The sequence below is a fragment of the Gavialis gangeticus genome, unplaced genomic scaffold (assembly GCF_001723915.1).
Source record: "Gavialis gangeticus isolate Ggan-Ray unplaced genomic scaffold, GavGan_comp1, whole genome shotgun sequence".
NCBI lineage: Eukaryota > Metazoa > Chordata > Crocodylia > Gavialidae > Gavialis > Gavialis gangeticus.
In genome coordinates, this window is record NW_017729029.1 from 79,738,911 (window position 1) to 79,753,094 (window position 14,184).

General features: G+C 41.1%; 1 protein-coding gene across 1 annotated transcript in view; it reads right to left on the reverse strand.

The window, feature by feature from the left end:
- GLRA3 (glycine receptor alpha 3) overlaps positions 1-14,184 on the reverse strand; it is a 136,525-nt gene that overhangs the window by 116,726 nt on the left and 5,615 nt on the right. The window contains exon 2 of the mRNA XM_019521066.1: positions 2,132-2,199. Coding sequence (XP_019376611.1) covers positions 2,132-2,199 — 68 coding nt within the window. The remainder of the gene's footprint in view (positions 1-2,131; positions 2,200-14,184) is intronic.

Consider the following 14,184-nt stretch of genomic DNA (forward strand, 5'->3'; position numbering starts at 1 on the left):
GCACGTGTAAAAGGGTGAATAGTGAGAGAATGGCATAGAGACAGGAGAAGAAGATTTAAATGTTTATGTGAGCAACAAAGAGCCAAATGTAAATTACCAGTCAGTAAACTAATTAATGAATGGCTGAAGAATCCCTTTTAGGCCTATAGCACAAAGAAGATAACGAAGAGAAGGAATGCACCCATCCAGCCAGATGTGCAGCAAGAACACTCCAAAGCTAAAGTAAGCTCCAAGGCTAAAGTAAGACAGAAGAAGAACAACCACAACAATAGAAACTGGGTATAGAAAAACCCCAAAGAACTGAAACAAAGGATGCCAATCCCTATAAAGAAAAACTTTGAAAATGCCAAGTTGGATGAGTCTCTTTCTGTACTACTGTTTCATCAGAGCACAGATGCATCTGTTCACCCTGCTCCAGCTGTTTATCTTCAAATCTGCTATCTTCAAATCATCATCATCTACTCAATAAGCCCGAGCTGGCCACCCTGGGGTGATATTGAGAAACTATTGCTGGTAACTATATCTGGTGTATGTGTGGATATAAATGGTTGTTTTGTTTATATGTATGCCTGTGTGTAATGATGTGTATGATGATTTGTGTGTGTTTGTATGAATGGTGCATCTGAACCTCTGTCTAACTCATGTGATCAATAAACGCGGCACCTTGCCTTATCGTCCTTTATAAAGTCTTGCTTGTGATTTGAGCAACTGGCAATTTGAGTAACAAATATTATGTGTGTAGTATGAGAGGTGCAATGATTTGTATCAGGGCTCATTCTGCCATTAAAAGAATGTGGGCGACTGGTCTAACATACCATCTTTAACTTTAGTCAGTTGTTCCTTGTGTAATATATAACCAAAACAGCAGATGGAACTCAGAGATTTTGATCACTATAAAAAAAGCATATACAGTATAGATTTCCAGTACATTGATATAATAGAGTTTATAGCTGTTTTTGCTAAAGGTATAGGCTAACATCTTTAAACTAGACACATTAGGTGTATACACCATTGTAGTACTGATGGTTTAAATGTCAGAGGCACTTCCAGATAAATATTTATGACTTCCCTAATTTGTATTTTGCTCTGCTTGGTTTAGTTAGAACAGTGGTTCTCAACCTTATTAAAATCAAGGCAGTACTTGTTAGGTTCAAAATGTACCCTGGAAAATGCCAGCTACTCCGTATGGTTAGGAGAATTCAGTCATAGTGAGCCTGAGCTATGGCCAGTAAAAGTCTAGAATTTTTTTCTTAATTCTACTTTACTAAAACAGGGTTTGTTACATATTCAGGGACGTGGTATACAAGTAAATACTACATTTACGTGTAGGTTCTTTTTAGATTTTCTGCAATTCCTTGTTCCATCTTCTCCACACATTCTCCATTACTATCCTCAAAATACATTTCTGTACTTTATTAAGGTATTTCTTCATTCTGATTCATTTGAGTTTCACAGGCTTAAAGATATAAACCTTATATATAAACAGGTTATACTGTTACTGATTTTTAAGTTTCATTTTTTTTGTAATTTCCTTCATGACTCCAACCAGCTTTTGTACTATATCCTCTGGCTTTCCTATGATAGTCCAATCATCAATCTATTCAAAGAGTCAGGGTAAATTTAAATGCTATGTACCCTATTTAGAACTTCACAATAACATTCTATACATTGGTGCAATGTTTAATTATGATATACCACATATAATATCACTGTAAAATCAAAATTTTCTTTGTTTAAAGTGTGTGTCTTCATCTTTTACACATCTGTTGTATATAATAGCATAACAATGTAGTTAATAATGACATTCGATAATTTATAACTTTTGATGGAGGCTATGGAGCTTTAATAACTTTTATTATTCAAATATAAAAATTACAAACCATGAATTTGATGACAGACAGCAGTGAAGGCATGAAAAGGGCCTTATCATTTTAGATATATCCTCTAGCATGGTAACTATAAAACGATAGATTTTCTATCACCTAAATCTACTACTGAGTTAAATGTTCTTTCTTTATCAAAGAGAGAGATTCTTTTTGCTCCAACAGAAAAGAGGCCTTAATTTGTTCTTGAGCTCATTAAATTAGTTGAACTTGAACTTTAAAATGTTGTTTCAGGTAAAATGCCTTACCATGGTTGTTTCTGCAATGGATCCAAAGCTGTTTATAAAAATGTTGCATGTGACATTAACTGGAGGGCCTGTAAAAGAAAAAAAAAAAAGAATCTTTTCCAGAATCATTGCTGTGCTGATCAAAAGTTTGTGTGATTTTCAAAATATATTAGAGTGAGCTATGATAAAACAAGGTTTGAATGACTTGGAAGAATATAAAGCTATGTTCAGAATTCTGTTTTTAATGAAGTGAGAGAGTTTGATTAGCGATGTCATTTCAACTGCTTGAAATATTATAAGGTTGATTTTTTTTTTTTTTCTTAAAGGTTCACTAATTGTTTTGCCATTTGTAGCAAATCTCCAAGCTCAGGGCAAAAAAAAGATATCATGATACCTTGAAGGAAGATCACATACTAGAATGAATGTTTTTTGTTTTTTTTTTATTGGGGTTATACTAGATAACTATCCTAAAACAATGTTTATTTGTTAGTTTTGGTGCAATGATATACATCACCATCCTTCACAGCAATTGGAAATAAAGTTTCTCTCTTACATCACAGATTTGCCATTTTTTAATCCTACCTGCTACCAATAATAACAAAAAGACACTATGCATTTATAGACGTGGTCTGGGAGGTGGTAGTGGGGACAGGGGGCACATTAGAGCAGCTCTGAGAGCTGCTTTAATTGAAGTGCCCGGAGTGTATCAGTGTCCCTGTTCTAAAAAATAATGGCAGGGGTGCTTTAACTAAAGCTCATTGAATGAGCTTTAGTTAAAGTGCCTGTGCCACTATTTTTCAGCCTGGGGACACTAATACATGTGATGATAGAGTCTGCTCGAATGCAGTAATTACCATGCTCCAGCAGACTCGATTAATTGAGTCTCCTTTGATGCATTGTAATTACAGTGCATTAGAGCAGTCTCGCTACATGCGTATAGGTGCCCATTATTACAGCTTTCTGTTCTGAGCCTAGTAGAGAATATGCTAGGCTCTTATAATTTATATGACATCCACAGAATTTTAAGGTTCATTCTGCTACCATTTATTACAAAATAGAGTGCACGTTATCAGGAGTAGTCCCATTACCTTCAATCAACAGTTGCCATATTTTCATCCTGAATCTGTGCAACCTTTGTATTGGCAGAGCATTATTTCATAGTGTAACATCTAAGAAATTAATCATCTTCTCAAAGAGAAAGATTTACCCTACTTCTCTAAAAATGACTGGAAAAATGCTATCATGGAGTTTCATTCTAGTCATTCAATTATTTCTATAGCAAATTAATTTAGTTTACAAGTGAAATAAAGGTTTTAACTGCTAGTCCTAATGCCACATCTACTAACTGGATGTATCTACTTAAGCACTTAGGGCAGTTTGCACCAGAGCTAATTTCTCCCAGGTGCAGCTTTTACACATGCACCCAGGACTGTAGCACATTGAGCCAGAGTGGAGCAGCCCTGGGCTAGCAGCTGGTCTGGGGGGCAGATAGCCCTCCCACTGTAGCACCCTCATTCCCCAGCCAGCCTCAGTTACCATCTGTATGTGCATTGCAGTGATGTAAATTACTCCACTGTGGGATAGTACCTGCCCTGGACACTACAATCCTAGGGCAGAGTTAATTACTTTAGTGCACCCTAATATGAGTGCACAGGTAGATGGTGACACTTTACTACAGAGCTAATTAGTCAACTGACAGTAAAGTGCACATGTAGATGCACCCACTGAAAGTGGAATTTGAAAGGCAAGCCAGAGACTTGTTGAATTTGATCACCAGTAGTACACACTCCAGTTCTGGAATTTAGGGCCTAAATCTGCAAATATTTAATACCAACATCTGGATTTTCTCACTGAAAGTAATCTTGTTGAAGTAATAGCCTTGTTGTTGATGATGCTTCACTGTTGACTGATGTCAATGGGATTACTGAAAGTAGAAAGCAACGCACTTGGTATCACATGTTTAAGGTTAGGGCTTGAGTTAATGATTCTGCTGATGATGTATGAACCAGAAAAGAACCAGGTCTCCTTTTTCCAGGCTATATTTGCTTTACAGTGCAGTACTAGACATACTTTTGTCAGTAAAATGAACAGCTATGACTACACATAGGAAGCACATCTGAGGAATAGGAAGGCACCAATTCTTCTTTTTCCAACCACTTATCAATGGAATGTGATAATTTAGTTTCCAGTTAACCTGTTCTGCCTTCATTTTTTTTGTATTTCAGTAAGAATGTAGAGTAAGGTTGCACCTTAGAGATTAATTTGTTCAAAATGGATTAAGTTTTGCAGGTGACAACCTCCTTTGCTAGATGCTATTTCAACATAAGATTTGATTGGATCAGAGAATTAGTGGGAAAGAGTAGGAAGAGGAATCCAAAGTCACAGGCAGGTGGCAGTGGGAACACCTGGAACCATAATAAACAGCTGTACTGGGTGGTGAAATTATTTGATTTGTTTATAAATAGTTTTCATTCTGTCATTCTCAAGATGCAGTAATTTTTTATGGTTTATTGTACGCTGTCCTTTCAAAATCACTTATTTCCTCCAATTCACAACAGCATATGTACTATTCATATAGTATTTGAAAGTGTATATGCTGTCATATCAATTATAAATAATAAATTTCTACTGTATCAGAAACTCTGTTCCATAATTAAAAATAAGTTAAACATTAAATATAATACTTTATCTAACACAAATAGCATAGCCTAAATTTAATAACTAAGGGAAGCTCTTTTTTACATATATGCTAACTCGTTTTCCTGTATTTCTAAGTGATCCTAAGTTGTTACATTCAATTTCTTGAGTTCTTAATAGTTTCTTGTTGTGATAAATTAAATTACAGGTAGCATACAAGATTGCCTTTAAAAATGAGGGAATAAAAATATTCTAACTAAGCTGGGACTGATAGTAAATGGAGTGCTTTTCTGTTTTGTCAAAATATAAGGGAGTTAAGGAAGTAGGAACAAAAGCCCAAATCAAATAACTCTTATGTGGAATACAACACATACTGGGGGCAGGGAAAGATTCTGTTTCACTTCATAGATTATCATAATTTAGCTTGAGACTAAGTGAGTTACCTGACTACAGTATGCAGGTGCTTCTGTTACCTCTTTGGTGCATGTAAGCACCTCCATTATAGAAGCAGGATTGCTCTCCAGAGCTGAACAAACATCTCCTTGTTCCTATAATAGGAGTATTTACATGCTCATGGGAGTTAATGAAAGCACCCCTACACAATGGGTCCATAACTCAGAGTTAGTCTTAAGCTTTATTTTGGTTGGCTGTTAGGTGAGAGAGAATTTTCCCATTGGGGTTCAAAGATCCAAATTAAGTGTATGCCAAAGAAAGTGTCTCTTATTTTTATAGGGAATAACTATTAAGCCATGCACCTTTGAAGGAGTATAATCAAATACTGATTCTGTTAGATGCTAGATGAAGATATGTTTAAAAACATCAAAATACAATAAAAATATTAGTCTGTTTGCTTTTTGATGAAATCATCTTTGTCAATATAAGGAGTAACTGCCAAACTGTCAAGCTTATTCTGACCTAAATGGAGCAAGTCAAGTCTTCTGACAGAAGATGTCAAGGAGAGAAGAACTTGACACTTCCTCACTCAGAGACCTATTGTTGTTGACCTTGACAGAAGGGGCCACTGTCACTCTGACAGGGTACATCTATACAGCAGATGAAGGTGTGATAGTAGTATACAAGTGCTCCTGGAGACATGGGTATGGGTATATATTCTGTCATGACTTGAAGCCTATCCTACTGTATCTTTTATTGCTACTGTTACTTGTGCTAACATGTCTACCATAATACCTTCATAATGCTGTATACGTATACTGACTGACAAGTATGTACTCTGTTTCCACTGGCTAAAAATTATTATCTATTGTTTCCCCAAAGAGATTTTCCTTATGAAAGTCCTCTTCAGTGGATGTGGAAGTTAGAATAAAGGTCCCTTTTGGAAATGACTGTCACAAGAGCATTACCTACTAAAGAAGCAAGGTATTACTTGAAAGAAGGGATTAGACTGAAAAAAGCTTTCATATTTCTGGTTTCAGGACCTGCTGAACAACATTATTTTCTCTAATGTCCGGAAGAGAAGGATCGGTATGATTATATGGATCTTATTTAATACAAAAGAAAGGTTGCTCTTCTGAGTGATTTGGAGAAATGGAGAACTCAGAAGTGATGTAGTGGGACCAAGAGTCCCCTATGTCAAAATATTACAAGCTGTATTTGTATGGTGCTCTTCATTTTAGTGTCAAGTGGAAACAACTAAATTAAGGATCTAGACCAGTATATAATATTTGAGAAATAGACACACATCTTTCAGTATTGAAAATCACTATAAACCTAGAGTTGGGTTTAACATGTTGGAATTTCCATTTTAATATTTGTTGTATTTGACTGTACTTGAGGAATGTCGAAATACCTGATAAACAACGTATGAATGATGTTTTTACTTGAAAAGGGGGGGTTATTTTAAAGCATCCAATATAAAATTTTACATGAAGGCATCATATCTACTGTTTTCATGCTACACTAAATTTCCCATGCTTATTGGCAGAAATATCCAAAGTATGAAGAAGATAATGGCCCATCACATTTTTCCTGAAACATATAGCATGTCTTTTCATGCTCATCTGAAGAAAAGACCTACACTTGAAGGTCTGATCCTGAAGCTCTTATTAGATGAAAACTTGTAGTGTAATTATTGATCATTTTGACTGAAAAAACTATTTTAGAACTGATCCAAACTTGGAAAGCAGTGATATAGAACCCAGAATTTTCTTCATGCCTACAGAACCAAATAATTTATAATGGGTATGCTCAACCTCTAGCCTGCAGGCCAAATCCAGCCCATGGCATCATAGGTATCCAATCCAGGGGGCTCCCCACAGATTAGTGGAAAGGACTGGGAAATTTGGTGGCAGGGGAGAAGTGGCAATAAATATGGCTACTCTTTGTAGCCAAATTCCCAGACTCTGAGCTCCATTCAGCAAGTTGAGCCCTTTCCCCTGCCCTCATGGCTGCCCCCCCCCCCCCAAGACATGCCCCTCTTCCCAAGCTAGATGGGTCTGGGCCATGCCCCCTTTCTCCCATGGGATCAGGTTGGGGATCACTCAAACCCCATTCCCTACCATCCTGTGGGATGAGCTCAAGCCCTTTTCCCTCCGTGGGGCTGGTTTGGGTCTAGGCCATACCCCTTTCCCCTGAGGGGCTGTGTCATGACCCTCCCTCCCTCCTGCAGGGCCAGGATGGAGCTGAGATGTGCCCTGGCCCCCTCTGTGCAGCATCCTGCTTCAACTGCCCCATGCCAACCATCAGCTGGATCTGGTCAGCAGATGGCCTGGGCACTGCCCATCTGACCTGCTGACTAAAAAAGGATGAACACTACTGATTAATGACATGGAGTATACAGAAGCCTTTGGCTTTTATTGAGTGTAGACTTTGCTTATTCTTTGACAGCCTATAAATGGGACAAAGTTTATTACCAAGGATTCTTTGCTGCTGTTTTTGTCTACAGACAAACAGGTTCCACAATGTTAATATTATTAGCTAGATCAGAAGTGGTCACTGATTCTGCAGCTCTTTTAAGCTATATTTTCTCTTAAGCATGTATATATCTAGACTAGTATTTATATAATTGCAAAGCACTCTAAAATTAATTGTAACAATGAAGAAGATATTATTGCAATGACCAGGACATTAAAAGATTAAATTACCAAATTTTAACAGAACTGATACTACACATTTCATCTTATATAATTATTGACAGGTTACAAATTCCAAGGGGCACCAAGTTCCAGTTGGCACTACTTGGCCTTGGAATAATAAAAATAGCAAGAAAGTGGCAAAGTCATTCAAGAAGATATTTATTCTGAGTGATAGATCTGAATCATTCTAGGCAGATTTGTTCTTCTCTTTCCTAAAAGTGCACACTGTAAATCTTTTAGACAGCTATGCAGTATGAAAAATGTCAAATTAGGTTTTTGCCTCTTTAAATTTCAGTGATTACAAAACAAGGCTTTTGGTCCTTTGAATTACAGATTCAAGAATCACTAGCGAATCCACTAATTACTAAACATCTGCCCCATTCTGTAGTGTAGCCTCTTCAGAAGATTATCATTGCATGGTATCCATGACAAACTCCAAAATTCAATCTCCAAATGAATTGCTAAGCCTTAAGCTCCTTGCTTCTATATACTTTCTTATAGAACTTTAGAAGATTCAAAGAATAAGAAGACAGAGATTGCATTGCTTGTTTTTATTTACTTGAGGTCCTTTGTTGCATGACACAGAATTGCCTTAGCTTGAACTTGAAGTTTACATACTAAAGGCAACAGCTATGGTATGTAACTGAGCTTAGATTTAACAAGGAGCTAAAATAACTAAAAGATGCTACACACAAAGGGACACAATTTTGGAAGGACAACACGTTTTATGTGATAGTATGAGCTTTTGTTTTTAATACAAATGTTTCTCTTCCCTATCCACAAGTGAGAAGCTAACCATTTGAATTCTCTCATCATTAGTATTGGCAAATAATCTCTAAAAGATTGTTGACCAGTGTACATTGAGTAATATTTCATATCTTTCTGATGATTTTAAGAAATACTTCCAATTAACAATGATTATTTATTCTTAGAAACTTCAGTGCTAATCAAGAATAAATGTTTAAACATATCCAGGGAGAAGCAAATTTAAAAAAATAAATTATATATATGGTTTCTGTTCGATCCCTTTAAATCCTTAATTTTAGGAAGCAGTTTGACTGTTCTAGTAAAATAACTTGTAGACATATGCATGAAGACTAAATACTTAAAAGAAAAACAACGTAGGAGCTTATTAAGTATCAGGTACTCTATTATCACTCCTCATATTTTCTCTTACTTTACAGGGGATGAATCCTAAACTGTAGTAGTTTAGACCTTAATGATTGGGCAAAGAAAGTAAGCAAATAAGAGAAAGTATTAAGAATTCAGGGATATAGCCAATCAAATTGATGATCCTTAGTGTCGTTAGAATCATTATAAAATGCAGTGCTGAAAAAGAGGTAAGGTTGAGATGATGGTGAAAAGAAAGACCTAAACGATATAAAACAGAGAATGGTCTTATTTTGAGAGGAAAAGATCTGATGGGAGAAATGGAAAGAAATCCTTTATTTACAGAATATGCCTTGGAAAATAAAGGAAAGAGAGCCTTCTGAAACAAGGAAAAAAGGGCCTAGGAGACAGAGAATGCATTTAAAAGAATGCAAGCTGTGAGCTTTTGTCACAGTGATTTGTCCTTCTACACTTGCTGCATATTTGAAAATTTGGAGAATTTCCAAATTAATTAAAGCAATTCAAATCAAATTCTAAAATGCCATAAATTGTTTAATAAAACATTTAAAACATTTAAATTTTTAACATAATTTTTAAACAATTCTGAAAGAACTCTCTAATGTTTCATGTTCTGTTTCCATTCCAACAGATCATGGTGATAATTATAGTTTGCAATGTATTCCTGATAGACAACAAAGGCGTGTTGACATTGTCAGAAAATCATGCCAAAGAATGCTATAATTAAGTTGAGCATGTCTGTTCTGCACATAGTACACCCCAAAATGCATTAGCATTGTGTTGTGTGCATATGTGCCTATAAACTCTCTTGGGTATGCTGATTGGGGGTGCCTGCTGTATAGATATGTCTGAAGAGTATTCTATTAGTTCCATATTAAAAAACCTTCAGAATTGGACTTTGTGCTGATGTTCTTGAATGATGAAATATTAGTATTGTGGTTTGACCTTGAGGCCCCAAATAAGATTAGAAACCTAGTGTAATAAGCACTATAAGTATACTTAGTAATAGGTGATCCCAACCCCAAAGAATTTATAGTAAAACTAAAAAATGCTGGAAAATGGTATAGGTGGAGAACTGAAGCATGGGGATATTAAGGCCATGTCCATACTATGTTTCCACTGAGACTAGTGCTGAGGAAATAAACCCTGTTCACTCATCCCTGTCCTGCACATTCCCAAGCCTGGCAATAAAGCAGTGTATATGGCTTAGAATGCGTGCCCTGCTCTGAGTTTGTCTCAATTCTTTGTTTACATTATCTGATATGAACATCTGGTGTGTGTTTTTAGACATTTAGGTTTGACTATGTACATATCACTTCAAAGATAATCAGAATACAACATTAGCATTTAGGTATTTCAGTAGTATGTAGGTATTCCAATTTTTGTCTGAACTTCAACATGCAGATGAATTGTTTTTTTGTTGTTATTTGAAAGTGTCCTGGGACCCACGGAAGCCAGGAAAACTCACCGGGAGGGCAGGACGCCGCGCGGAAGGGAGAGCCCGCACGGTTCATTAGCCGCGTCTACGTACAGCTGCAGCCGGCAGCTGACGGTGCCATCAGACGCCGGCCGGGAGATTTAAAAATGGCGGCTGCCGCTCCGGGGGCGGTGGGGAGGGAGAGGAAGGAACAGCGGGCCAGGCGGGCCCTGGCGTCAGCCCGGCTGGACAGGAGCTGCGGAGCCGAGGAGCGAGAGCATCCAGTGGCTGGGAGAGGAGGCGGGATAGCTAGATCCCCAGTGGAGCGAGCCTGCGGTGCCAGAGCAGGGAAACAGCAGGGGATCAAGAGCACCCAGAAAGATCCCGAGCAGCAGGAAGTAAGTGCTGCGGCAAGGGGCGCAGGAAGTGCCGAAGAGGAGGGTGAGGCTGAAGACGCACCGGCCTGGAGAGAGAGTTCGGGGCCGGATCGCCGCCAAGAATAGAGAGCATCGGGGGAGGATTAAAGGGGACAGCGCTGTACCCCCCCCCAGCCAAGGGACATCACTCCAGGGCAATATCATAAGGGTGTGGGCGATAGGTCAGGGAAGTACTCCCGAGAGGGGAATCACCAGGAGAAAGCCATAGCTGAAGGTTCAGGTGATGAACTGGTGGTGGGAAGTATCCTGTGCCGTAGAGCTGGGACACCTACACAGGTGAGGGAGGAGTCTGTGGGCACTGTGCTAAGTCAGTGCAGGGAGGTGAAGACCACAGGTATCGTGAGGCCGGGGTGTAGGGGTGGCTGGAGCCCCATCTGTAACCGATGAGGCCAACCTGGGACACGGAAGGACCGATGAGCTGGCCCCACCCCCTGGGATAACAGCAAAGTCGTGGCAGGCAAGAAGCGGGGTCGGTGCAGCGGGGAAGACAACTCAACTGCAGCAACACCAACGCTCGGTGCAGAGGGTGGGCACCCGAACGGGGAGCCACACTACGAGCAGGGTTTTACGAAGGCCCATCAGGGACAACGTGGTGCATTGGCCGGGAAATCGTAGGAATACGTTAGATCAGGATGCAACCCACCGAGATGGGCCCAGCCGACCTGCTAGCGCAGAACCTACAGGCTTTAACTCAGATAGTGGGATCCCAGCAACGACTGCTGGCACAGCACAACCCCACAATGCTGGGTATGCTGAAAATGACCGCGGATGATGATCCCGAGGCTTATATTGAAGCTTTTGAGTGCCAGGCTATTGTGGTAGGCCTTGACAACAGGTATTGGGCCACCCAACTGGGAGCCCTGGTGGTGGGTCCAGCCCAGGCGGCCTACCGATCTCTAAACCGAGATGAGGCCCAAGACTATGGGGGCAGTGAAAGCGGCAATCCTTTACCGCCTCAAGCTTGATGCCAAACATTATCGGAGGCTGTTTAGAGCCAAGAAAGGGCCTGAAGATATACGACTGAGAGGCTTACTACAACAACTTAGAGACCTGTTTGGAAAATGGGTAAAGTTACCGACATGCACAATGGGTGCATTGGTGGACAAGATTATATTGGAGCAATTTCTTAACGACTTAGAAGAAAGGACACCTGAGAACGGGGAGGGGGAGAGTCGAGCGCAATTGGCGGTACCCCAGTGTTTTCGAAAGACGGTGTGGCAACTGGCCCACGCTACACCCATGGGAGGCCACATGGGGAGGGATCGCACCATAAGTAAAATAACTCGATGGTTTTACTGGCCCCGATTGGGAGATGATATAGCATGCAGATGTGCCGGATGTACAGTTTGCCAGAAAACCAGAGAAGATCGGCCACCGTGAGCACCCCTGAGACTGATGCCAGTTATTGATCTCCCGTTCTCTCGTATAGCCATGGATGTCGTGGGACCCCTGCCGCGTAGCAGTAATGGATACCAGTATATTCTGGTGTTCATTGACTATGCCAGTTGCTACCTGGACGCCGTTCTGCTTCGGTCTGTGACGGCTCCCCGTATTGCAGAGGAGTTGGTAAAATAGATATCCCGAATGGGGGTGCCATGGGAAATATTAACGGATCAGGGATGAAACTTTGTCTGGGATCCTAAAAGGCATTTGTCAGACGCTGAGGATCAAACAGCTGAAGACCTCCATTTACCACCCGCAAACTAACGGCCTGGTGGAACGTTTGAATGGGACCGTGAAGAGGCTGCTGAGACGCTGCATGCAGAGTGACCCTAGGCACTGGGACCTTTTGCTTCCGTTGGTCCTGTTTGTACTCAGGGATGCTCCGTCGGAATCCCTGGGGTATTCCCCGTTTGAGTTGGTACTGGGGCATCAACCACGAGGTTTGTTGCAAATCCTCAGGGAAGATTGGGAACAGAGTCGGGGGGATGTCTCTAGCCCATCTAAATACCAACAGGCGTTCCAGAGCCGGGTCCAACGTGCCCGGGAAATAGCGGTGGGGAACTTAAAACAGGCTCAACAAATTCAGAAAGATAGATACGATCTGCGAGCAAAGGAGAGGGGGTTCCAACCAGGACAGAAGGTGCTGGTTCTGTTGCCTTCATCATCAAGCAAGATGCTGATGCAATGGCAAGGACCTTTTGAGATAGTAAGACAGGTGGGTCCAGTTGATTACGAGGTGTACCACCCAGGGCACATGAAGACAAAACAGATTTATCATGTCAACCTCCTGCGCAAATGGCGGCAACCGGAAGGGTGGGGAGCCTTTATAGACGAGACAGGCCCCGAGTAGCGGTCTGTTGATTGGGATTTGGGACTAAGGGGGATGGAGCCCTGGCGAGCAGTTAAGGTGAGCAATGAGCTGACCCTGGGGCAGAAGCGGGATATGACAGAACTCCTTAAGGAATTTCAGAAGGTCTTTTCTGAGGAACCTGGATGGGTCTGGGATACCTTCCATGCAATTTGAACACCACTGAGAGTGGTGGTGAGAGACCGCTGGCGTCCTATACCACATCACCTGAGCACAGAAGTACGCAAAGAAGTCGAAAAGATGCGGAACTTAGGTGTTGTTACACCATCATGGAGTCCGTGGTGGAGTTCTCTGGTGCTGATCCGGAAGCCCGATGGGACTCTAAGACTCTGTGTGGATTACCGGAAAGTAAACGAAGTGGCCACGTTTGATGCGTTTCCAATGCCTAGGGTGGTGGAACTCGTAGAACGGATAGGAGCGGCTCGCCAGATATCAACACTAGATCTGGCCAAAGGTTATTGGCAAATCCCAGTGAGACCCGAGGATCGCCATAAGACAGCCTTTGGAACGCCATGGGGGCTCTGTGTGATGAGGTGATGATACACGCCCCTGACTTCAAAAAACCTTTTTCATTGCAGACCGATGCATCATCGATAGCACTCGGGGCCATACTGACGCAGCAGGACACCGGAGTGGACCGACCTGTGGCTTACGCCAGCCGAAAACTGTTACCGGCCGAAACAAGGTACTCGACCATCGAACAGGAGTGCCTAGCCATTTGATGGGTGGTGGAACACTTCCGTTATTACCTATTAGGGCGGGAATTTAGATTCATAACAGACCATGCGCCCTTGAAGTGGCTTAATATGGCCAAAACTGATGACGCTTTCCTAATGAGATGGGCATTGGCACTACAGCTCTTCAAATTTCGTATTGAATATCGTCCGGGGAAGGATAACGTAACTGCGGATTTCCTCTCTAGATGCAATGAGGCCTCAGATGTTGATGTGCCTGGCCGGAATGGCCAAAGTCATCAGCGGGGGACAGATACCGGGGAAGCACGAATTCGGAAACCTCCACAAGGCAGCTGGCGGGGGGGGTTATGTCCTGGG